The sequence below is a fragment of the Bombina bombina genome, chromosome 6 (assembly GCF_027579735.1).
Source record: "Bombina bombina isolate aBomBom1 chromosome 6, aBomBom1.pri, whole genome shotgun sequence".
Lineage (NCBI taxonomy): Eukaryota > Metazoa > Chordata > Amphibia > Anura > Bombinatoridae > Bombina > Bombina bombina.
The window spans coordinates 132818605-132844434 of record NC_069504.1 but is presented as its reverse complement, the minus strand read 5'-3'; the positions used below and the strand labels follow the sequence as shown (position 1 = coordinate 132844434).

Genomic DNA, 25830 nt, shown 5'->3' with positions numbered 1-25830 from the left:
TAGGTTAGGATTTATTTTACAGGTAATTTTGTAATTATTTTAACTAGGTAGCTATTAAATAGTTATTAACTATTTAATAGCTATTGTACCTGGTTAAAATAAATACAAAGTTACCTGTAAAATAAATATTAATCCTAAAATAGCTACAATATAATTATAATTTATATTGTAGCTATATTAGGGTTTATTTTACAGGTAAGTATTTAGTTTAAAATAGGAATAATTTATTTAATAAGAGTTAAGGGTTAGGGTTAGACTTAGCTTTAGGGGTTAATAAATTTATTAGAGTAGCGGCGAGGTCCGGTCGGCAGATTAGGGGTTAATACTTGAAGTTAGGTGTCGGTGATGTTAGGGAGGGCAGATTAGAGGTTAATACTATTTATTATAGGGTTATTGAGGCGGGAGTGAGGCGGATTAGGGGTTAATAATTTTATTATAGTAGCGGTGAGATCCGGTCGGCAGATTAGGGGTTAATAATTGTAGGTAGGTGGCGGCGACGTTGGGGGCGGCAGATTAGGGGTTAATAAATATAATATAGGGGTCGGCGGTGTTAGGGGCAGCAGATTAGGGGTACATAGGGATAACGTAGGTTGCGGCGGTGTACGGAGCGGCAGATTATGGGTTAAAAATAATATGCAGGGGTCAGCGATAGCGGGGGTGGCAGATTAGGGGTTAATAAGTGTAAGGTTAGGGGTGTTTAGACTCGGGGTACATGTTAGGGTGTTAGGTGCAGACTTAGGAAGTGTTTCCCCATAGGAAACAATGGGGCTGCGTTAGGATCTGAACGCTGCTTTTTTGCAGGTGTTAGATTTTTTTCCAGCTCAAACATTGTGTCCTATGGGGGAATCGTGCACAAGCACGTTTTTGAAGCTGGCCGCGTCCGTAAGCACCGCTGGTATTTAAAGTTGCAGTGGCGGTAAATATGCCTGTACGCTCCCTTTTTGGAGCCTAACGCAGCCCTTCTGTGAACTCTAAATACCAGCGGTATTTAAAAGGTGCGGGGGGAAAAAAACACGTGTAGCTAACGCACCCCTTTGGCCGCAGAACTCTAAATCTAGTGGATAGTGCTGACTTCACAGGGGTAGAATTCACTGAAATTTCTAAGAAAAGGGGTGGAACCTAGAAATCCCAGAGAGATGAGAGATGCCTTCCATAGAAAGAAACAAAGTTCTCTGGGATACAAAAATTCACATGGGAGAGAGAAGGTAACTGGAGAACCCCTGGAGCTGATATAAAGACTCTGTTTGGATCAATTCCAAATTAAACTGAAATATTTTCACTACAATTTAAAGGGACAGTAAAATCAAAATTAAATTTTCATAATTTAGATAGAGCAATCAATTTTAAGAAACTTTCCAATTTACTCCTATTATCAATTTTTCTTCCTTCTCTTGGTATCTTTATTTGAAAAGCAAGAATGTAAAGCTTAAAGGGACATTAAACACTTTGAGATTGTAATATAAACTGATAAATCGCATATTAAAAAAACTCTACAATATACTTTCATTATTTATTTTGCCCCCTTTTCCCGTAATTCCATTCTGAAACTGTGAGCATTTCAGTTCCTGTTAGAAACAGAAGTGCAGAACACTGTTATATTCCACAAAACCATTGGCTGCACACTCTAGTGACCTGTTTATAACTGTCCCTAATTGGCCACAGCAGAGAAGGTAACCTAAGTTACAACATGGCAGCTCCCATTATTTTATACTAAAACTTTACACTTTACACTTATTTTTCCAATATTTAAACAGCTAATACACTTTAAAAAATAAATCTACATGTTATGCTCAGACTAAGCTTTTCTTTGACTGCATCATTCTATCTAGCATTTATTTAGTGTTTAATGGCCCATTTTTGGTTAAGAACCTGGGTTGCTCTTGCTAATTGGGTGGCTAAATGTAGCCACCAATCACTAGCGCTAGCCAGGGTGCTGAACCAAAAATGGGCCAGCTCCTTAGCTTAAGTTCCTACCTTTTCAAATAAAGATAAAAAGGGAACAAAGAAAAAATTGATAATAGGAGTAAATTAGAAAGTTGCTTAAAATTGCATGCTCTATCTGAATCTGAAAAATTGGTTTACTATCCCATTAAACTGCTTTTATCTATATTTTATATATTACTTTTCTGTTAGTTAAAACAAGTGTATTAAGAATTTTCACCAAACTTCACCTGCATACAGCTGGCGAGACAAATCAGTGAGAACAGCTTGTTTAAAACGCTTAGAAATTTTCACAAGACTTGTGAGAGAGCTACAGACATATCCTGGGAACTCCCCAGATTAGCCCACGGAACCGCCCTGTCCCTCCCACTTTCTGATACTGTCAGATTGAACTTGATTGAACTTGATTCTGATTGGCTGATTCCATCAGCCAATCAGAATATTCCTACCTTAATTCCGATTGGCTGATAGAATCCTATCAGCCAATCGGAATTCGAGGGACGCCATCTTGGATGACGTCATTTAAAGGAACCGTCATTCGGCTAGTAGGCGTCTGGAGAGGAGGATGTTCCGCGTCGGCTGGAAAATGATGGCTCCGGAAGAAAGAAGATTGAAGATGCCGTTGATAGAAGACTTCATCCGGATCATGGACCTCTTCAGCTCCCGCTTGGATGAAGACTTCAACCGGATCATGGACCTCTTCAGCTCCCGCTTGGATGATGACTTCAGCCGGATCATGGACCTCTTCAGCCCCCCGCTTGGGCTTGGATCAGGACATCGGAGGAGCTCTTCTGGATCTATCGGTGAACCTGGTATGGTGAAGATAAGGTAGGAAGATCTTCAGGGGCTTAGTGTTAGGTTTATTTAAGGGGGATTTGGGTTAGATTAGGGATATGTGGGTGATGGGTTGTAATGTTGGGGGGGGGGGGGGTATTGTATGTTTTTTTTTTTACAGGCAAAAGAGCTGAACTTCTTGGGGCATGCCCCGCAAAGGGCCCTGTTCAGGGCTGGTAAGGTAAAAGAGCTTTGAACTTTAGTAATTTAGAATAGGGTAGGGCATTTTTTTATTTTGGGGGGCTTTGTTATTTTATTAGGGGGCTTAGAGTAGGTGTAATTAGTTTAAAATTGTTGTAATATTTTTCTTATGTTTGTAAATATTTTTTTATTTTTTGTAACTTAGTTCTTTTTTATTTTTTGTACTTTAGATAGTTTATTTCATTGTAGTTATTTGTAGGTATTGTATTTAATTTATTTATTGATAGTGTAGTGTTAGGTTTAATTGTAACTTAGGTTAGGATTTATTTTACAGGTAATTTTGTAATTATTTTAACTATTTTAGCTATTAAATAGTTCTTAACTATTTAATAGCTATTGTACCTGGTTAAAATAAATACAAAGTTACCTGTAAAATAAATATTAATCCTAAAATAGCTATAATATAATTATAATTTATATTGTAGCTATATTAGGATTTATTTTACAGGTAAGTATTTATCTTTAAATAGGAATAATTTATTTAATAAGAGTTAATTAATTTCGTTAGATTAAAATTATATTTAATTTAGGGGGGTGTTAGTGTTAGGGTTAGACTTAGCTTTAGGGGTTAATACATTTATTAGAATAGCGGTGAGCTCCAGTCGGCAGATTAGGGGTTAATAATTGAAGTTAGGTGTCGGCGATGTTAGGGAGGGCAGATTAGGGGTTAATACTATTTATTATAGGGTTAGTGAGGCGGATTAGGGGTTAATAACTTTATAATAATAGCGGTGCGGTCCGGTCGGCAGATTAGGGGTTAATAAGTGTAGGCAGGTGGAGGCGACGTTGTGGGGGGCAGATTAGGGGTTAATAAATATAATATAGGGGTCGGCGATGTTAGGGCAGCAGATTAGGGGTACATAGGGATAATGTAAGTAGCGGCGGTTTACGGAGCGGCAGATTAGGGGTTAATAATAATATGCAGGGGTCAGCGATAGCGGGGGCGGCAGATTAGGGGTTAATAAGTGTAAGGTTAGGGGTGTTTAGACTCGGGGTACATGTTAAAGTGTTAGGTGCAGACGTAGGAAGTGTTTCCCCATAGCAAACAATGGGGCTGCGTTAGGAGCTGAACGCGGCTTTTTTGCAGGTGTTAGGTTTTTTTTCAGCTCAAACAGCCCCATTGTTTCCTATGGGGGAATCGTGCACGAGCACGTTTTTGAGGCTGGCCGCGTCCGTAAGCAACTCTGGTATCGAGAGTTGCAGTTGAGTTAAATATGCTCTACGCTCCTTTTTTGGAGCCTAACGCTGACATTCTGTGGACTCTCAATACCAGAGTTATTTTTATGGTGCGGCCAGAAAAAAGCCAGCGTTAGCTACGCGAGTCCTTACCGACAAAGCTCTAAATCTAGCTGTTAGCGACTTACATGTTATCATATTTTAACAGCATTGATAAATCACACCCATTCTCGAAACACGCTCACATAACTGTAATACTAAAACCTAACAAACTACCGGAGCAGACATCGAGTTATCGACCCATATCATTATTCAACACTGACATAAAAATATTTTCTAAGATGCTGGCAAACAGAATAAATACTGTTCTCCCTGAACTAATCAATCTAGATCAAGTGGAATTCATTCCGGGACGGTAGGCGAAGGACACAGTCAGGGCCTTAAATATAATATTTCATGCTCAAAAACATAATATACCATTAGTTATTCTCTCTACCGACACGGAAAAGGCCTTGGACAGTGTGGCCTGGGATTTCCTCCAACTCACTCTAGAAGAGATGGGATTTGGACATGAGATAATAGTTTGCATATTCTCCCTCTACTCCCAGCCCTTATGCTAGAGTTAACGGGGTTCTCTCTGACTCATTTCAGATCTCAAATGGAACCAGACAGGGCTGCCCTCTATCCCCTTTGCTTTTTACCTGCGTAATCGAAGCACTAGCTGAGAGAATTAGATCTAACCCAGACATATCAGGAATAAACATAGGGGACCAAAAATATACTATTTCCCTATTTGCCGACGATATACTTTTCACACTCACAAACCCTGAGCTCTCCTTACCGTTACTGACACAGGAACACACACTCTAACTTTCTTATCAACATTTACAAATCCGAAATTTTGAATATCACCTTACCATCTTGTACAACAATTGTCCCCATTTACATGAAACACAAAATCACTTAAATACCTGGGCATTCACTTAACCACATCCATGGAAAGTTTAGTGCAATTCAATTACGACAAAATCAAAAAAGATATAATCAAGTTGGGGGGCGGAGTCAGCCTTGGAGGGGAATAGACGTGTTTTTCAGAGCTCCCGCTTACATTTTTTCTAAGTCTAACTTTACTACAAATATATATGTAATCTGACATCTTAAGTCCATTCAGCTTTATCTACAAACGCTACTGATTCCAGAGATACCAAGATTACACAGCTGGGTTAAGCGGGAGCTACAACAATACACTTCTGTATGATGCGGCCCTGATCCCGGGAAACATTACATAGCCCTCATTGCTCTGCTGAAGCAAACTTCACCATACCCGGAGATCAGAGAGGCGGACCCCCTCCCTTCTTCCAACCTAGGGAGAGGAGTGGAGGCGACAAGAAAGATAAAAATAAACGCCACGACTATCTGACAACACTGTATGATAAGGATCTCTCTCTTACATCATGGAGGAACATGATTCACTGATCCAGTTACTGCTACGAGATCTGGGATTGAAGATGGATAACTACTTTGCGGACCTTAGCCTATTAATCAGAGCACCTTTCACAAAGGAAGACACTGACACCACCAATATAGCAGAAGGGGAGGAGGCCGCCAAGAACCACGTGGAACCTCAAACCGGTGAGTCTTCCCCGACCCTCACAACAGAGAATACTTGGGACAGACCAATTCGGTGGGCTGTGTCACAAATAACACAGAAAACTGCCTCACCCACGAAACAACACAGGGATCTTATTACTACCAGACCTGGTTCTCTTTTACAGAGGGGTAATCCTGCTCAGCTAGCACCTCCTCCGGTACGGCCTCCTTCGACACTTCAGACCCCTAATCGTCCTACCGATCTCACCTCTACTTCAGCTGGCGAGTCAGTGTTTATCCTGCTGCCCTGGGTTGCCTGTGCGGGGGATGCGACCGGCTCCCGTGTGGGGAACCCGGAGTGACTGAGAATCCACACGGCCTATAGACACAGCTACAACATGAAGGAACTCAGGCCATGTGTGTTCCGGGATTGTTCTGTAACAAAGCCCTCCCGAGACCTCCTCCTGACCATATGTCTCAACTTAGGTGAGCTCCGAGACTGCACAGATTTAACCAGGTCAGGAGTGGGATAGTGGCGAACACATTCAGAGATAGATTCATGAGCCTCCAAACATGAGACTTTATGAACATCGTTTAACGTTCTCAGTTTTTTTCTATTGTATATACTTTGCACATCAGAACCCAATGCCTATTCTAGTTTAACTATCATATATCTCTAACGTTACTTAGGGTTGTCTACTTATGCTAAAATTGAGTAAGTGTTTAATATGTTTATATTCTGATATATGTCTTACATATTTGTAATTGCTCGTAAGTGAGATTCCATGAGGACATCTGTTACCTCACCCTATTATCCGAGTATGAACCTTACAGACCTATCACAATGCTACACCTAGGGACTTACATAGTAATAGATATATACTGCCTGATAACCCACCTTACTTATCACTTCTTCCATATAACCCTTTGGGCTTCTTTTCTAGCTCCCAGCTTATATTCTCTCCCCACTTAGTTAGCACTCACTATGTAAATTAAAACTCAGAATACACAGACACTTAGAGACCTAGAATCAGGTTAGAAGAGTATCTACTCTATTGATATTATGAAATGGTGTTCAATTAATTGTCACTCCCTCTCCCACAAATAACTCTTACTTTTCACAAGGGCCCCCTCCCCCTCTTTTTCTTTCTCCCCCCCCCCCATTTTAACCAAAACAGCTACAGCCTGTTGATTTCGCCATCTCTCTCTCTTCTATCCTATAACTCCGATTATTGCATTTCCTGTAACAGTTACTAATTCTCTTCTACTCATCTAGGTCCAAATGTGGCAATTTTCAAAGCCAAATTCCTCTCTCACATTGTATAAGTTTGCAGGGTTCAAGAGTAACCCTTAGCACCATTAGAGGAACACGAATAAGATAAGATAATAATATAAAACTGAGGTTCAAACCGCCTACCTAAAAAGACTCACTACCAGACCTTTTATTATGCGATATCTTACTTTTGTGAAATATTGATTCTGCTTTTATTTTTATGTATTATGGCCCTTCATGTATGTTAAATTTCTTCTAACAACCTCAAAAAATGTATTTAAAAAAAAAAAAAAAAGATATAATCACTGACTTATCTAGCGGGCGATCCAAAAACATATCATGGATGGGTCGCATCAATCTATTCAAAATGAACATCTTCCCCAGGATATTGTACATCTTGCAAACAATACCTATCCCACTCCCAGAGAAATACATTTTCTCATTACAAAAAGCATTTAATGACTTCACATGGAACAAAAAACATCCCAGGATCAATAAGAAAGTCATGTCCATACCTAAAACACAAGGGGGATTTGGGTTACCAGATCTAACTAACTATAGAAATGCCATTTTCCTACAATGCATAATCGATTGGAATATCCATAAACACAAAAGATGGGTTAATTTAGAACACCATATTTCATGCTCCACAAATCTGACTTAACCAGACAAGCATCTACATCATCAGACCACTAACAAAATTCGAACTCTTGTGTGTGAGCGAAACCCCAATACGACATACTCTATCGATAATATACAAAAGTACACCGCCTCCTGGTTATTCTATGCCATATTTTGAGAGGTGGGAATCAGACCTCGGAATAATAATTCCCCCAAAGCTATACCCAATAATCACTCAAGCTTCTTAAAAAACTTCCATATCATCCGCATCGCTTGAGATTAATCTTAATATTTTGCACAGATGGTATTACACCCACAAGAGACTACACTGCTTATTTAAAAGATCAAAAAATAAATGTTGGCGATGTGGTCATGTAGGTAGCAACATGACCCACATGTGGTGGTGGTGTAACTCTATACAGAGTTTCTGGAGATCCATCATATCTGAGATGGAACATATACAAGAAGTCCAAATCCCTCTAGATCCCTTAATATTGAACTTACACCCTAAGATAAAATATAAACAACTTTTAAAATTATTCTACATACTAAGCAATAGCATCAAGTTCTTAATAGCCAAAAATTGGAAAACTAGGGATCCACCCACAGAGACGATGTGGATTCACAAAGTTTCTGAATTGTTACTGTTAGAGGAATTGTATTATCTGAGACAGGACAGGATGGATATTTATGCAGAAATGTTAACGACCTGGGAACAATACCTTAAGAATAAATAGGTTAATTTATACACTTTAATAGACACAATCCACAAGATTTCATCATGCACAATTTGTCATTCCTGTTCATTTTCAGTATTAATTGCTTTCCTAAATTATGCTGAGTGGATACTTCTCAAAGGAAACTGACCATGTTTTAATGATGGATAAGACAAGCACATATTCTGCACTTTTCGTTTTATTGTATGTTGTTTTTTTGTTTCTTTAATTCTGATGTAGTTGAATGTATGTCATACCTCTAAAATTGTTTCGACAAATTGGAGCTGTGCCTTCTCAATATGTGAACATACATCTCTTTATTTTTCAATCAAAATATTTTACCAAAAATTTTTTTAAAAAAAATTGTAAGACCCAAAGGTTCTTTTCAGAGCCATTAACCCATAGCTTGCCAGTGATCACTATAAAGCACTGGCACTAGCAAAGCAGAACTTTTTTGCTCTCTGTGCATTTTTTTAGGGGTTCATTTTTTTTTAGTAATTGTTTTGTAAGACCCAAAGGGACTTTTCAAAGCCATTTAGTTAGTTTTAGTTAATTTTGCTAAAAATTTTGAGACCCAAAGGCCCCTTTTCAGAGCCATTAACCCCTAGCTTGCCAGTGATCACTATAAATCACTGGCTCTTTCACAGCTGCACTCTTTTGTTTCTTTTCAATGTCTTCTTCTATTGAAGTGATTGGCGAGAATCCATCACACGTCACGGGCAGCGTCTGATCTACAAGCACACGGAAGTGAAACTCATAGGACCCAAGCGATCAACCTCAACGGAGTAACCGGCTTTTCTCACCCACTGACATCATAGTTCCGGGACCGTAAGCGCCAAATACTGGCATTGTTTGTCGCACTTTTTTGCTGTCTGTGCATATTTTTAGGGGTTCATTTTTTTTTAGTAATTTTTTCGTGAGACCCAAAGGCTCTTTTCAGAGACATTTAGTTAATTTAGTTAATTTAAATTAAAATGTAGTGTTAATTTTTTTTTTTTTGTAATTTTCTTTTTCCGTGACAGATAAAAATAATGTCAAAGAGAATATATAAGTGCTGAGGAGGCGTATGCCATCCTTGCGTCAGAGTCAGAACCTCTATGTCTGACTCAGACCCCAATTTTGACCCTGTCATATGATCAGATACATCATTAGATACAGTCTCAACTGATAGCGCTGTATCTGTGGCTGATACCCCCCCCTGCCAGAAGGAGATGTGTCGCTCCAGCTGGAATTGCTGCTGTGGAGTGGGTAGTGCTCATCACCAGAGGCCAGAAATCACACCCTTCACTGGAAATCCTGGCATCAATAAGGATGTCGCAGGATTTAGCCCCCAACAGTTTATGGAGGTGTTTCTGGGCGATGATGTATTGGGGAACATTGTCGTCCAAACTAATTTATATGCCCATCAGTTCTTTGCTGCCTGACTCATATTTGGCAAAGCAGCAATGGGCCCCCATCGATGTGCCAGAATTAAAAAAATTCTGGGCACTGACTATGCTGATGGGCATCATAAAGAAACCCTCCATTCGCTCCTACTAGAGCAGTAGCCCCATCTGCTCTACCCCTATTTTTTCCTAGTGTATGTCAAGGAAGAGGTATGAAATAATTCTACATTCCCTGCACTTCAGCGACATCAGCTAGGGAGCAAAATAGTAGATACCATATTTATCAATGGATTTACCCTCTAAAGCAGTGGTTCCCAAAGAGGCCAGCACTGCCCACGGGAGGTTGTAGAATTACTGAAAGGCATGAGAGATTGAATTACCATAGGGGCACTAGTAGGTAAGAAGTGGAAGAAGATGATAATGTGTCCCCTCAAACTCAATGATCATAAGTAGTTGTGATTTACAGAAGGTTTGCATTCTTTGTTTTACCAGTGCAGTACATTAGCATTTTGTTAATATTAACTGTACAGTTCAGGATTACTGTGTAGTAGCAGGACAGATAGAAAAAAGTCTGTTGATGACAATTTTTTAGTCTTCTGTCACCTCACCAGTGTGCACTACAAAACACTTTGCTAAGTAGAATACATTTGCCATGAAGTTAATTGATGCAGTTGTACAGCTATGCTCCAAGCAAAGAAATCAACACCATAATTCTAACCGTGGTAATTAAAGACTCCTTGTAAGTGACATAAAACTAGACACAGATAAACTGATATCACTTCATCAAGCCTATCAATGACATTAACAATTTTTTAGTGAAGTAATTACTAAGTGCTAGATTACAAGTGGCATGCTAACAGTTACACGCAAGCAATAAGGGGTTTATTGTGGCAGTTTGCGTGCGTCAGGTTTTTCGCTAGCATTAATAGTTGAAAGTAAACGCAATCGCTTGAGCGCAATTTAAAAGTTAACGTGTGTTGGGTTAGCGGGTCCTCAGACCTCTGGTTAACTATTTTGCAAAACAAAAAAAGTGTCACATGAAAAATTTAAAAAAAAAAAAAACATTACAAAGTAGTTACACTCATAACACCATCTAATAAAAATTATTCAAAAAAATATTGCACAAAAAAGTTATAAAGGCTCAAAGATATGAGGTCTTAATATATTTCTGTATATATCCGTATATATTTAGTTTTCCAAAGAAGTAGCACATGCTGTAAAGACAAAAAAGATAGCTTATAAAAATTACAGACACACACAATCAGATGATGATATGAAAATATGGAGACTCCAAAAAAAAAGACTATGCAGTTAATTAGGAAGGTTAAAGCTCATACAGAAGAGAATATAGGACAGTCAGTAAAACATGAACACAAAACATTCTTTAGATATATCAGTGAAAGAAGAAAAAATAAGGTAGGAATAGTAAAATTGAAAACAGTTGATGGTAGAAGAATAGAAGAAGATAAGCAAATTGCAGACTGTCTCAATGATTACATCTGTTCTGATTTCACAAAAGAGTGTGAAAATAGAATGTCTACATTAAGGGATGCTATGAAAAATAGAAACGAGCTTAACACTAAGCTTTTTAAAGAGGATGAGGTTTTGTTAGCATTATCAAAAATAAATGATAAAAAGTCAGTGGGTCCTGATAATATTCATCCAAGGGATTTTAAAGAACTTTGATCAGTGCTAACTGTCCCATTTACTGATCTGTTTAATCAGTCACTATTAACAGGAGCTGTTCCAGATGGTTGGAGAATAGCAAATGCAATACCTCTTCATAAAAGGGGCAGTAGGGAAGAATCTGGTAACTACAGGCCAGTTAGTTTAACTTCAGTAGTAGGGAAATTAATGGAAAGCCTCTAAAAAGAAAGAATTATGTCACATAAAGACAAACAATTTAGAGGACCAAAATCAACATGGTTTTACTTCACGTAGATCATGTCAGACTAATCAAATTGATTTCTTGATTATGTAACAAAAGTATTAGACAAGGATGTAGCAGTTGATGTAGCATATCTAGATTTCAGCAAAGTATTTGACACTGTCCCACACAACAAACTAATTCACAAACTGTTTATACTTGGTCTAGACTCAAAAATTGTGAACTGGGTAGAATGCTGGCTTAAAGACAGAAAACAAAGTGTCTTAGTAAATGGAGTACATTCAGCAGAGGGGGCTGTTACGAGTGGTGTTCCTCAGGGGTCAGTTCTGGGGCCTGTTTTGTTTAACATATTTATCTGTGATATCAGCAAAGGGCTACAGGGGAAAGTTTGACAAAATAAGAAGTGATATACAACAATTGGAGGATTGGACAAATGACTGGGATCTAAAGTTTAACACAGCAAAGTGTAAAATTATGCATTTAGAGTATTGTAAAATTACAAGGTCAATGACACTTTACTGACAAATGAGGAACAGTACTTGGGAATTATTATTTCAGATGATTTAAAATTTAGCAAACAATGTAATACTGCAGCGAGTAAAGCCAGCAGAATGCTTGGATGTATTGGTAGAGGTATTTTTTATTTATCATTAGTTATGCTTCATCTTGAGTATTGTGTGCAGTTCTGGAGGCCATATCTTCAGAAGGATATTAACAAACTTGAATCTGTGCAAAGGAGGGCTATCAAAATGGTAGATGGTCTAAAAAATAAAACTTACCAGGATAGGCTCAAAATATGTATAGCTTTGAGGAGAGAAGGGAAAGAGGTGATATGATAGCAAGTTTCAAGTACATTAAAGGACTTTGTAAAACTGAGGCTGTGGGTTTTTTACATAAAATGGAAAATTCAAGAACAATGATCTCAATCTGAAGGGTAGAAGATTCAGGAGTAATTTGAGGAAGCACTTCTTTACAGAAAGAGTGATTGATTTATGGAATAAACTTCCTCATATGGTAGTAAAGACAAACACTGTGGGGGACTTTAAAAATGCCTGGGACAAGCATAAGGCTATCATAAGAACTAGATGTCACACCGCGCCGCTCTAGCTGTTGCTAGGGGCGTGGCATCTCCTTCCCTGCTCGCTGCCAGGAGCTGTGTCAAATCCGGATGTGTGCCGCCACACGCTCCTCTCTCTCAGATGCCGGTACGGATTCCTCTGGCGCGAATCCTGCGCCTATGTAAGTCGCTCAATAAAGATCTATCACTGCCCAAGTATAGGTGTTACTTTGTGTGCTCCTGGGTGTGATAGATCGTTACTACTGTATTGCCTTTATGTGTTTAAACCCTGCCTGTCTGACTACTCTGCCTGTTATACCACTGAATTGCTGGATTGATATACTGCTGCTGAACTCTGCATGTTTCACCCCTGTTGTTTTATTGCCGAAAACTGCCTGTCTGACCATTCTAGTGGTGTGCCTTTGGATTGCTTTAGCGTTGTCAAACCCTGCCTGCCTGACCATTCTAGTGGTTTACCCTTGGACTGCTTTACTGTTGCCAAAATCTGCCCGTCTGATCATTCTAGTGATTTGCCTTGGACTGCTCTGCCATTACCGCTGGGGACTGTCCTGCCTGTGGTGAGTGCCGCCCTCCTCATCTTACTAACTTTCTCTGCTCTGGGATATTCCCTATAATTCTGTCTCAACGACGGGATAACAAGACTACTGGCCGAGTTCAGTCTGATAGAGGAGTATCCCACGAGCATTACACTAGATAAGTTTAAACTTTTAGGGCAGACTTGCTGGTTCTATGGCTCTTATCTGCCGTTAATATCTATGTTTCTATATATAATCATGTATGTGTGTGTATATATATATATATATATATATATATATATATATACACACACACACACACACACAAACATACATACATATTTGTGCAAAAAAAAAAATCACATATATATATATATATATATATATATATATATATATATATATATATATATATATATATAAATATGTATTTATGAATAAATAGGACATATTCTGCTATGTGAAGAACATTGAAATATGAAAAAAAATCATATTTTCATGTCAGGTTAGCGCACTTGAGAATATGGGATTGTGCACGAGTAGGATAACAAAATGTATGCTTACCTGATAAATGTATTTCTTTCTTGACACAGTGAGTCCACGGATCATCATTAATTACTGTTGGGAATATCACTCCTGGCCAGCAGGAGGAGGCAAAGAGCACCCCAGCAAAGCTGTTAAAGGGACACTAAACCCAAACATTTTCTTTCATGATTCAGGTAGAGAATACAATTTTAAGCAATATTCCAATTTACTTCTATTATCTAATTTGCTTCATTCTTTAGGTATCCTTTGCTGAAGAAATAGCAATGCACATGGATTAGCCAATCACACAAGGCATCTGTGTGCAGCCACCAATCAGCAGCTACTGAGCCTATCTAGATATGCTTTTCAGCATAGGATAAAGAGAATGAAGCAAATTAGATAATAGAAGTAAATTAGAAAGTTGTTTAAAATTACATGCTCTTTCTAAATCATAAAAGAAAAAATATGGGTTTTCTGATCCTTTAAGTATCACTTCCCTTCCCACAAACCCCAGTCATTCGAACAAAGGAAAAGGAGAGAAAGGAAGCAACCCAAGGTGCAGAGGTGCCTGAGTATTACATAATAAAAAACTGTCTGAAAAATACCGGGAGGGCCATGGACACTCCGTGTCAAGAAATAAATTTATCAGTATACATTTTGTTTTCTTTCTAATGACACGGTGAGTCCACGGATCATCATTAATTATTGTTGGGAATGAATACCCAAGCTAGAGGACACAGGTGATAAGGGAGGGACAAGACAGGTCACCTAAACGAAAGGCACTACTGCTTGAAGAACCTTTCTCCCAAAAGAAACCTCATCCGAGGCAAAATATAAAATTTAGAAAAAGTATGCAGAGAAGAAAAAGTTGCAGCCTTGCAAATCTGTTCCACAGAGGCTTCAATTTTTGAAGGCCCAGGAAGAAAAAACAGTCGTCGCGGAATGAGCCGCGATTCTATCATGAAGCTGCTGTACAGCAGTCTCATACCCCAACAAGTAATACTTCCAACCGAAGGGAAAGAGAAGTAGCTGTCCCAGAGAAACAAACAACCAATAGAAAACTGGCAAAAATCCTTAATCGCCTGTAGAAGAGAAAAAGAACACGCACAACCACCAAATTGTGCCACCAACGTTCCTTATGGTAAGAAGGATTGGGACATAGACAATTCCTACCTAATATTTCCATCCGAAACAACTTAGGAAGAAAACCTAACTTAGTACGAATAACCACCTTATCTGCAAGGACGATAAGATAAGGAGAAACACACTGCCAAGCTGAAAGTCCCGAGACTCTCCGAGCAGAAAAGACAGCACTTAATATCTATAAAATGTACCACAAAACCTAAATAACAAGGATAAGAATAAGGTTAAGACCCCAAGAAGGAGCAACCTACTTTAAGGTTGTGTACCTTCCAATCTATAGCAGAGACAGGAAAGGGTTAACCTGATTGTTTTTAACTATGTAAGGTCCCTTTAAATAGAGGCCAGAAACACAGCTCTTATACAGCAGTGATCAAGCGTGTCAATACACGCGAAACATGTCTGCAGTTTGTCCAGCTGTGACCCTGACCTCTTGCTAAATGGAGCGTTTGCTCTGTATTTGTTTTTACATTGAGTCCCAATAAATATCTATCTTTTTATTTGGATGCCTCATGGGAGTCCTTTTTGTATACTTACATTCCTTTTTACCATGGTGCATGCCGCTTGATTGACCTCCTGCCCTGTGTAGCCCGGATGTACTCTGTGGATCTACTGTTTGCCTTGTGCGCCGGAAAACGGAGGCGCGTCTATCTGGGCTCCAGGAACGCCGGTCTTTTGAAAAAGGAAAGAGACTAGTGCCCGCTGAAGATTACGCTACCGGAACAGCACGGACCCCAGCAGTCGGTATGCGCCACTTTCTATGTTTCTATACTTTAAGGGCAGGCCCGATTCTTACCAGGCCTGAAAAAAAGATTGCCTAGCTGGCACGACTGCCAGTCGCAGAAGAAGAAAAATAAACAACGCAGAATCTGACCCTTCAGGGTACTGACCGACTCCCAACCTCTTAGAGACAGGACAAAAGTTGGATCCTGACTCCACTCCAAGAGAAGCCCTTAAATTCACACCAATAAAGAAGAAAATGCCATAATCTATGACAATCCTTCTAGAAACAGGCAAGCAAGCCTGAGTCAAGGCCCCGACTCTGAACATCACGCTAAAACAAAACAGGCGTTCAATCTTCAAGTAGGCAGCATCAGATAAACTAGATGAAGATGAATAAAGGGACCCTGACTCCGAAGGTCCTTCGTCAGGTAAAGTCACCAAAGTGTAGAGAAGACATTACCAAAAGGTCTGCATACCGGATTCTACGCGTTCACGCAGAGGCTATTGGAATCCCCGCTGCTCTCTCCTGAAGAATACGAGCAATAATTCGTGGAGGGAAAGCAAAAGGAGGAAAACAGGTATGCCAGACTGAAATCCAAGAAAACGCCAGAACATCTATCAGGGCAATCCGTGACCGTATCTTGGAAACTTGGCGTTCTGCCGAAAACGCCCTCAGATGCCAACTCCGGACCCCCCATTTGAGGGTTTACCCAGAGAACACGTCCTAAAGGAGAAATCACTCCCCGGGAAGAAATATCTGACTGTTCAGAAGTCAGATTCCCAATGGTCCATCCCAGGAAAGAGGAAGACAGACATCAATAGTGATCTTCCGCCCACTGAAGAATTCAAGTCACGCTCTATATGGCTAAGGAACCCCTAGGTCCTCCTTGTTGGTTGATATAAACCATTGAGGTGATATTGTCCGACTGGAACCGAGCTAAGAACAACTGATGGCCAAGAGGCCAAGCTAAAGCTTCATGTTTGAAGCCAGAGAATTGAAAATCGCTCTCTACTCCAGATGTTAAAGAGAAGAGCAGCTTCCGAGTCCATCTTAATAAGACTCAGACCGCATACCAGACCAGCAGGTTGGCATCCGTGGACACATCACCCGGAAATATCTCGAGAAGCACACGGTCTGAAATAGGTATGCCTGAAAAAATACCAAAGTAGAGACACTCCTGTCGACTGATTTATATCTATCCTTTGAGATAGAGCCGAAAGTTCTCTATTTTATGGGAAATAGCAAAAGGAATGATGTCAATGGAGACCATCAGGCCAATTCCCTCCTATAGCGAATAACTTAAAAGTGAAGGAAATTTAGCTGCAGGTAGAACCAAACTCCTAACCTACTGGTTGTAAAGGGCAAAGCCATCTACTGGACAACTAGAGCTTGTTGTATGCTGGACCTTAGACTGCAGACAGAGAAAAAGGAACAAATCCTTGATATCTGACCTCTGTTACAAAAACTTCTTGTAAATAGAGACTTTAAAAGTTCACCCATGAAGATGGAACAGAGAAACTCTTCTCCAGATTCAATTCCCATCCATGGGAATGAAGATTGAACAAAATCTCCTGAAAAAGAGACAGTTCGAGAGAAGGATGACACCTGAACCATCTATAGTCCAGAAAACCACCCTTTTACTACCCCAGGACCAAAACCTTCTGAATCGCATCAGCAATAAAATCTTTTATATTCACAGGTATATCATGTACATTAGATGTTGAAGGAACAACAGGCATTGTACTATTACTGATGTACACATTCTCTGCATGTAAAAGCTTATCATGACAACTATTACATACCACAGCTGGAGATATAATCTCCACAAATTTACAACAAATGCACTTACCTTTGGTAGAACTGTTATCATGCAGCGGGTTCCAACTGTGGTTTTTGAGACAGGATCAGATTGAGACATCTTGCAAAGAAAAAACAACATATAAAGCAAAATGATCACTTTCCTTATATGGCAGTTTCAGGAATGGGAAAAAATGCAAATAGCATAGCCCTCTGACATAGAAAAAGACAAGATGCATATAGGAATGGGGTTTTAAATAATGAAATTGGCGCCAAGTATGACGCAAACTGAATTTTTTTTGTCGCTAACAACATCCGGAAATGACACACTCGCGTCATTGTAGATGCAACCTTGTGCAAGGAACTCAGCGTCAATTAAGACGCCGGAAATGACAAATTTGCGTCATCGGACGTGCCTTTGCGCCAAAAAATTCTCACGCCAAGAATGACGCAATAAACTTTGGCATTTTTGCGCCTTTGCGATGCTAATTTTGCCCGCGAAATTTAATGAAAAAGCAGTCAATTGAGAAAACTATAGCCAAGGTAAGAAATTTTTTTTCTAAATATGTTTTTTCCCCAAATATGAAACTGATAGTCTGCAAAAGGAAATACATAAACCTGATGGCAAATATAAGTGCAATACATATATTTAGAACTTTATATTAATGCATAAAGTGCCAAACCATAGCTGAGAGTGTCTTAAGTAATGAAAACATACTTACCGAAAGACACCCATCCACATATAGCAGATAGCCAAACCAGTACTGAAACAGTTATCAGTAGAGGTAATGGAATATGAGAGTATATCGTTGCTCTGAATAAGGGAGGTAGGAGATGAATCTTTACGAGCGATAACAGAGAACCTATTAAATAGATCACCAGCGAGGAAAACCATTGCATTCAATAGGTGATACTCCCTTCACAACCCTCTGTCATTCACTGTACTCTAAGAGGAATCAGGCTTCAAAATACTGAGAAGTATTATTATTATTATAGCATATCAACGTAGAATCTAAGCACAAACTTACTTCACCACCTCCATAGGAGGCAAAGTTTGTAAAACTGAATTGTGGGTGTGGTGAGGGGTGTATTTATAGGCATTTTGAGGTTTGGCAAACTTTGCCCCTCCTGGTAAGATTGTATATCCCATAAGTCACTAGCTCATGGACTCTTGCCAATTACATGAAAGAAAATAACTTTACAATTTACTCCCATTATTATATTGTGCAAACTTTTTTTATATTCAAACTTTCTTAATTAAGTACAAGAGTGCACAGTATAATATAAAAACAGAATTTATGCTTACCTGATAAATTACTTTCTCCAACGGTGTGTCCGGTCCACGGCGTCATCCTTACTTGTGGGATATTCTCTTCCCCAACAGGAAATGGCAAAGAGTCCCAGCAAAGCTGGTCACATGATCCCTCCTAGGCTCCGCCCACCCCAGTCATTCGACCGACGGACAGGAGGAAATATATATAGGAGAAACCATATGATACCGTGGTGACTGTAGTTAGAGAAAATAATTCATCAGACCTGATTAAAAAACCAGGGCGGGCCGTGGACCGGACACACCGTTGGAGAAAGTAATTTATCAGGTAAGCATAAATTCTGTTTTCTCCAACATTGGTGTGTCCGGTCCACGGCGTCATCCTTACTTGTGGGAACCAATACCAAAGCTTTAGGACACGGATGAAGGGAGGGAGCAAATCAGGTCACCTAAATGGAAGGCACCACGGCTTGCAAAACCTTTCTCCCAAAAATAGCCTCCGAAGAAGCAAAAGTATCAAATTTGTAAAATTTGGCAAAAGTGTGCAGTTTAGACCAAGTCGCTGCCTTACATATCTGGTAAACAGAAGCCTCGTTCTTGAAGGCCCATGTGGAAGCCACAGCCCTAGTGGAGTGAGCTGTGATTCTTTCAGGAGGCTGCCGTCCGGCAGTCTCATAAGCCAATCGGATAATGCTTTTAAGCCAAAAGGAAAGAGAGGTAGAAGTCGCTTTTTGACCTCTCCTTTTACCAGAATAAACAACAAACAAGGAAGATGTTTGTCTGAAATCTTTAGTAGCCTCTAAATAGAATTTTAGAGCACGGACTACGTCCAAATTGTGTAACAAACGTTCCTTCTTTGAAACTGGATTCGGACACAAAGAAGGTACAACTATCTCCTGGTTAATATTTTTGTTGGAAACAACTTTCGGAAGAAAACCAGGCTTAGTACGCAAAACCACCTTATCTGCATGGAACACCAGATAGGGCGGAGAACACTGCAGAGCAGATAACTCTGAAACTCTTCTAGCAGAAGAAATTGCAACCAAAAACAAAACTTTCCAAGATAATAACTTAATATCTACGGAATGTAAGGGTTCAAACGGAACCCCTTGAAGAACTGAAAGAACTAGATTTAGACTCCAGGGAGGAGTCAAAAGTCTGTAAACAGGCTTGATCCTAACCAGAGCCTGAACAAATGCTTGAACATCTGGCACAGCTGCCAGTCTTTTGTGAAGTAAAACAGATAAAGCAGAGATCTGTCCCTTCAGAGAACTTGCAGATAATCCTTTCTCCAAACCTTCTTGTAGAAAGGATAGAATCTTAGGAATTTTTATCTTGTTCCATGGGAATCCTTTAGATTCACACCAACAGATATATTTTTTCCATATTTTATGGTAAATTTTTCTAGTTACAGGCTTTCTAGCCTGAATCAGAGTATCTATTACAGAATCTGAAAACCCACGCTTTGATAAAATCAAGTGTTCAATCTCCAAGCCGTCAGTTGGAGGGAAACCAGATTCGGATGTTCGAATGGACCCTGAACAAGAAGGTCCTGTCTCAAAGGTAGCTTCCATAGTGGAGCCGATGACATATTCACCAGGTCTGCATACCAAGTCCTGCGTGGCCACGCAGGAGCTATCAAGATCACAGAGATTCTCTCCTGATTGATCCTGGCTACCAGCCTGGGGATGAGAGGAAACGGTGGGAATACATAAGCTAGGTTGAAGGTCCAAGGTGCTACTAGTGCATCTACTAGGGTCGCCTTGGGATCCCTGGATCTGGACCCGTAGCAAGGAACCTTGAAGTTCTGACGAGACGCCATCAGATCCATGTCTGGAATGCCCCATAATTGAGTTATTTGGGCAAAGATTTCCGGATGGAGTTCCCACTCCCCCGGATGGAATGTCTGACGACTCAGAAAATTCCCAATTTTCCACTCCTGGGATGTGGATCGCAGACAAGTGGCAGGAGTGATCCTCCGCCCATTGAATTATCTTGGTCACTTCTTTCATCGCCAGGGAACTCCTTGTTCCCCCCTGATGATTGATATATGCAACGGTCGTCATGTTGTCTGACTGAAACCTTATGAATTTGGCCTTTGCTAGTTGAGGCCAAGCTCTGAGAGCATTGAATATCGCTCTCAGTTCCAGAATGTTTATCGGGAGAAAAAAAAAAAAAAAAACCACCAAAAAACTCTTAACCATCTCCGTGGAGATGTTGCCTGTGCAACGGCAAAGAGAATGACTGGGGTGGGCGGAGCCTAGGAGGGATCATGTGACCAGCTTTGCTGGGACTCTTTGCCATTTCCTGTTGGGGAAGAGAATATCCCACAAGTAAGGATGATGCCGTGGACCGGACACACCAATGTTGGAGAAATATTAATATAATATGTATAAGTGTTTTATGATTGGCTTGTTATACGAACTGCAGAGTATAAAATGTATAGGGAACTGCTTCTTTAGTGTTTTTTTGTGCATGAAATAGCTGGTTTTGCCTTTGACACTGCAACCTATTAAAAAGTTCTAAGATTGCAGGAAATCCTCTTTATTTTATCACTTTCAGATAAATTCTTTCTTATCCTATCTGTATTATAGCAAAGCCCAATACTTCAGCAACAATTGAAAATTAACATTTTATTACTTATATCTGCTATCCCACACTGGGAGTATTTGCTGTATTTGTTTACATAGCTTTTTTTTTCTATAGTCAAAAACTTAAGTATTCAAATGCTCAGTGTAGGTGACAATACCATAGGCAAAAAACCTTTCAAATGCCAAAATAAAGGTAAACATATGTTTAAACAACTGAATACACTCCACCAGGTAAAATGTATAATTGAGAACAAATTAATGTTGGGGAATATTATACCACAATGTCCCTAAAATATCTGGTATACATACATAGAATAGGCTAATATGGAATAACCATATTAACCTTTTAAGGCCGTTATGATGTTCTATTCGGTCCTAACTTCGCCGGGCTTTAGCACCGTTAGGACGGAATAGAATGTCCTAGCCATTTGGCTGTCCTGAAGCCAACTGCGCTTCCGGGATGGGATCGCAGTCTGGAGGGCGTGCCTAGCGTCACAGGGACTCCCCCCTGACCCAATCCCAACACTGAAATCTCGCGATCACTGGATTTCAATTTGTCTACATTGGAACGTTGTTCTGTTGTAGCCAAATTGACCCTGTCATGAAAGGGTTAATAATGAGATATATATTTACATATGATGCTAACAACATAGTTTAATGCAACAATATGTTCTACTGTTAATTGATGGTTATTTAGGTCCCAGTAATAAACAGCATAAACAGTTGATATATTTTGGCTTAGGTTTTAAGCCTTTCAAAATTACTCTGCAAATATCAATGTAAACTACATAAAAAGAAAATTTATGCTTACCTGATAAATTTGTTTCATTTTAGATACGATGAGTCCACGGATTTCATCCTTACTTGTGGGATATCGCCTCCTGATCAGCAGGAGGAGGCAATGAGCACCACAGCAGAGCTGTATATATAGCTCCTCCCTTCCATCCCACTCCAGTCATTCGACCGAAGTTAGGAAGAGAAAGGAAAAGCCAAGGTGCAGAGGTGACTGAAGTTTAACAAAAATTAACAACCTGTCTTATGAGAACAGGGCGGGCCGTGGACTCATCGTATCTAAAAAGAAACAAATTTATCAGGTAAGCATAAATTTTCTTTTTAAAGATACGATGAGTCCACGGATTTCCTCCTTACTTGTGGGATACAATACCAAAGCAATAGTACACGGATGAAAAGGGAGGGACAAGGTAGGGAACCTAAACGGAAGGCACCGCTGCTTGAAGAACTTTCCTCCCAAAAACAGCCTCCGCAGAGGCAAAAGTATCAAATTTGGAAAATTTGGAAAAAGTGTGAAGACACGACCAAGTTGCAGCTTTGCAAATCTGTTCAACAGAAGCATCATTTTTGAATGCCCATAAGGAAGCCACAGCCCTAGTGGAATGAGCCGTAATTCGTTCAGGAGGCTGTGGACTTCCCTTCCCTCCCTCACTTTACCTCTTCCTATCACTAACACAGGCAAAGAGAATGACTGGAGTGGGAGGGAAGGGAGGAGCTATATATACAGCTCTGCTGTGGTGCTCTTTGACTCCTCCTGCTGACCAGAAGGCGATATCCCACAAGGATGAAATCCGTGGACTCATCGTATCTTTAAAAAGAAATATATCCACTCATTTAGCAAAGAGAGGCAATGTCAACTGTTTAGAATACTAAATACATTTCCACAACAAAAATTTCAAATTTAATGTTTTTTATTTTAGAAATGTTTTGCAATTCTGTTTGAAACAGAAGTATAAAGAGCAACAACTTGACTCACAAATCTTAGCATTAGGTCCAATATATTCAGCATAGATTTGTTAAAGGGACAGTCTACACAAAAATTGGTATCGTTTAAACAGATAGATAATGCATTTACTACCCATTCCCCAGCTTTGCACAACAAACACTGTTATATTAATATAATTTATAACATTTAAACCTCTAAATTTCTGCCTGTTTCTAAGCCACTATAGACATCCTCTTAATTACATGCTTTTGTATTTGCCTTTCACAACAGGAGACTGCTAGCTCATGTGAGCCATATAAATAACATTGTGTTCATGCACGAGAACAACACACTACTAAATGCAAGCCAATAGATTTTAAATAGTCACAGTCATGTGATCAGGGGGCTGTCAGAAGATTTTTAGATACAAGGTAATCACATAGGTAAAAAGTATATTAATATAACTGTGTTAGTCACGCAAAACTGGGGAATGGGTAATAAAAGGATTATCTATCTTTTAAAACAATAAAAAATCTATTGTAGACTGTCCCTTTAAGCTCAGTTTGGAGATACACCTGTAAGTGTAAAAATCTAATTAATACTATCATGTAAAATGGAGGACCAACTGCATTATTTTCGAAATACAAATATAATAAATCAGCCGAATATAATACAAGCAACAAAATAACCAACCAGAAAGAACAACAACATACCGGAAGCCTTCTGGATCTGATTTTCACTGGCCGACTCAGCAATCTTAATGTCATTAGTAACAGGAGATGGTGGCTCTTCAAGTTGTCCAGCTATTGTTCTCAGTTCTGTTTCTTGGCATTTGTTCTGCTGTTTCAACAGCGTATGGTTCTGGATGACTTTGTTTGCAGTTTCCATCACCACTTCAGTATTTAAATTTTCAGCTGCCATTGCTAAAAGTTCGTCATCATCTTCACCCACATCCCAGGCATCACTTGTATTATTTTCAAACTCTTGGAATGTGGTGAATTTTTTCAATTTCACTGGTGTTGTTGGAGGCTTTGGAACAGTTTTTGATAAGCTGTTACAACAAATGAACACAAAAGGTAGTAAGTATTGCTAATCATGCAACAAACCTTAGAATTAAAAGGGACAGTCTACACCAGAATTTTTATAGTTTTAAAAGATAGATAATCCCTTTATTACCCATTCCCTAGTTTTGCATAACCAACACAGTTATATTAATACACTTTTTACCTCTGTGATTACCTTGTATCTAAGCCTCTGCAAACTGCCCCCTTATTTAAGTCCTTTTGACAGACTTGCATTTTAGCCAATCAGTGCTGACCCCTAGGTAACGCCACGTGAGCACAATGTTATCTATATGACACACATGAACCAACACCCTCTAGTGGTGAAAAAAATTCTAAATGAATTCAGATAAGAGGTGGCCTTCAAGGTCTAAGAAATTAGCATATTAAAGGGACAGTCTAGACCCAATTTTTATTCTTTATTACTTATTGTTACATACCAGACAAGCATCTTGCAACAGGTTCCACATCTATAAGCTTGTAAGCAGTACATGAAACTTTTAAATAATCATCGTTTGTTAGCAACTGAAAATGGCCACTAAGCTCCGCCCACAGCTTTCTTCTTGTCTAGTTAGCCTTTTTCTTGTATGACAGTTTAGCAGTGCACGTTTTAATATTTTTCAGTTAGCTATTTAAAATTCTGCATGTGCAACTGAAAATGCAGGGGACATTTATTGTAGGCGGACCAGCATCAGTACTAACAACTATTAATAGTTATTGTGGCTGTCAATTGGCAGTTCTGTTTTGTTTTTACTTGTGCATTTTTTCTACTGTGAGTTATTATTATCATATAAATAATCTTTATATTCTTCTGGTAAGAAAATGTATTTTCTTCAATTATTGATTAAAAAAAAAGTTATGTAAAAACCAATATGAACTTGTTTTCTTTGCATTATTTGAAGTCTTAATACACTGCATATTTTTTAGTTTTTTTGACCAGTTGTCAATTTCATATACACACACACACATCAGAGGCGTACTGACCATTCAGCAAAGTCGGCCCTTGACCAAGGGCACGGCACTCAAGAGGGCCTCTTGTCACTGTAGTAAATTTAATACCAGACATACATCTACAACATAATCGCGTTTGTAATGTGTCTGTCGCACGCAGCCTGCAGAGCGAGGCAGCTTTAGGAGCTCCAGCTCTCAGCCGTAACATAACAGCTAAGAGCTGGAGCTCCTGAAGCTTCAAGCATCTGCCACATATTGAGCCGGAGCGCGATCAGTTCTCCGCCTCCATATGAGGCCAGATGCCTGATCGTTACAGACAATGACACTGTTTGTGTCACCGTCTGTAACGATCTTCTGCTGGTGCCGGCGGGAGGTGTAGGCTGGAGGAGGGTATGCGGCTCAGCAGCGGAGGGGGGAGGGAGTGGGAGTGCCCTACTACAGAAAAAAAAAAAAAAAGGCAGGGAGGGATGGGGCAGCTACACTACAGAAAAGGGGTTTAGGGGTGGTGAGGTGGTGGGACCACTACACTACAGAAAAAAATAAAAAAATAAATTAAATAAAAGGTGTTTATAGGTAATGGCAGACAGCTGCCAGTACCTAAAATGGTGACAATAGAGGGGGGAGGGTTAGAGAGCTGTTTGAGGGGGGATCAGGCCAGGACAGAGGGATAGGGACAGGTACAGAAGGATAGGGACAGCGGTAGAGGGACAGAGGGACAGGGACAGATAGATAGGGATAGATTGACCTCATTTTAACAAAATAGACTGGGCAGGCTTATCGCCTAGTCATTAATCAAAATAATTATATTTATTTTTATTTTTTTCAACTAAATTAGG

General features: G+C 39.6%; 1 protein-coding gene across 3 annotated transcripts in view; it reads right to left on the bottom strand.

Moving 5' to 3' along the window:
* Positions 1-25830, bottom strand: part of TBC1D22A (TBC1 domain family member 22A) — a 1537055-nt gene that overhangs the window by 1325741 nt on the left and 185484 nt on the right. For all 3 annotated transcript variants that reach the window (XM_053716617.1, XM_053716618.1, XM_053716619.1), the window contains exon 3: positions 23696-24033. In XM_053716617.1, coding sequence (XP_053572592.1) covers positions 23696-24033 — 338 coding nt within the window. The remainder of the gene's footprint in view (positions 1-23695; positions 24034-25830) is intronic.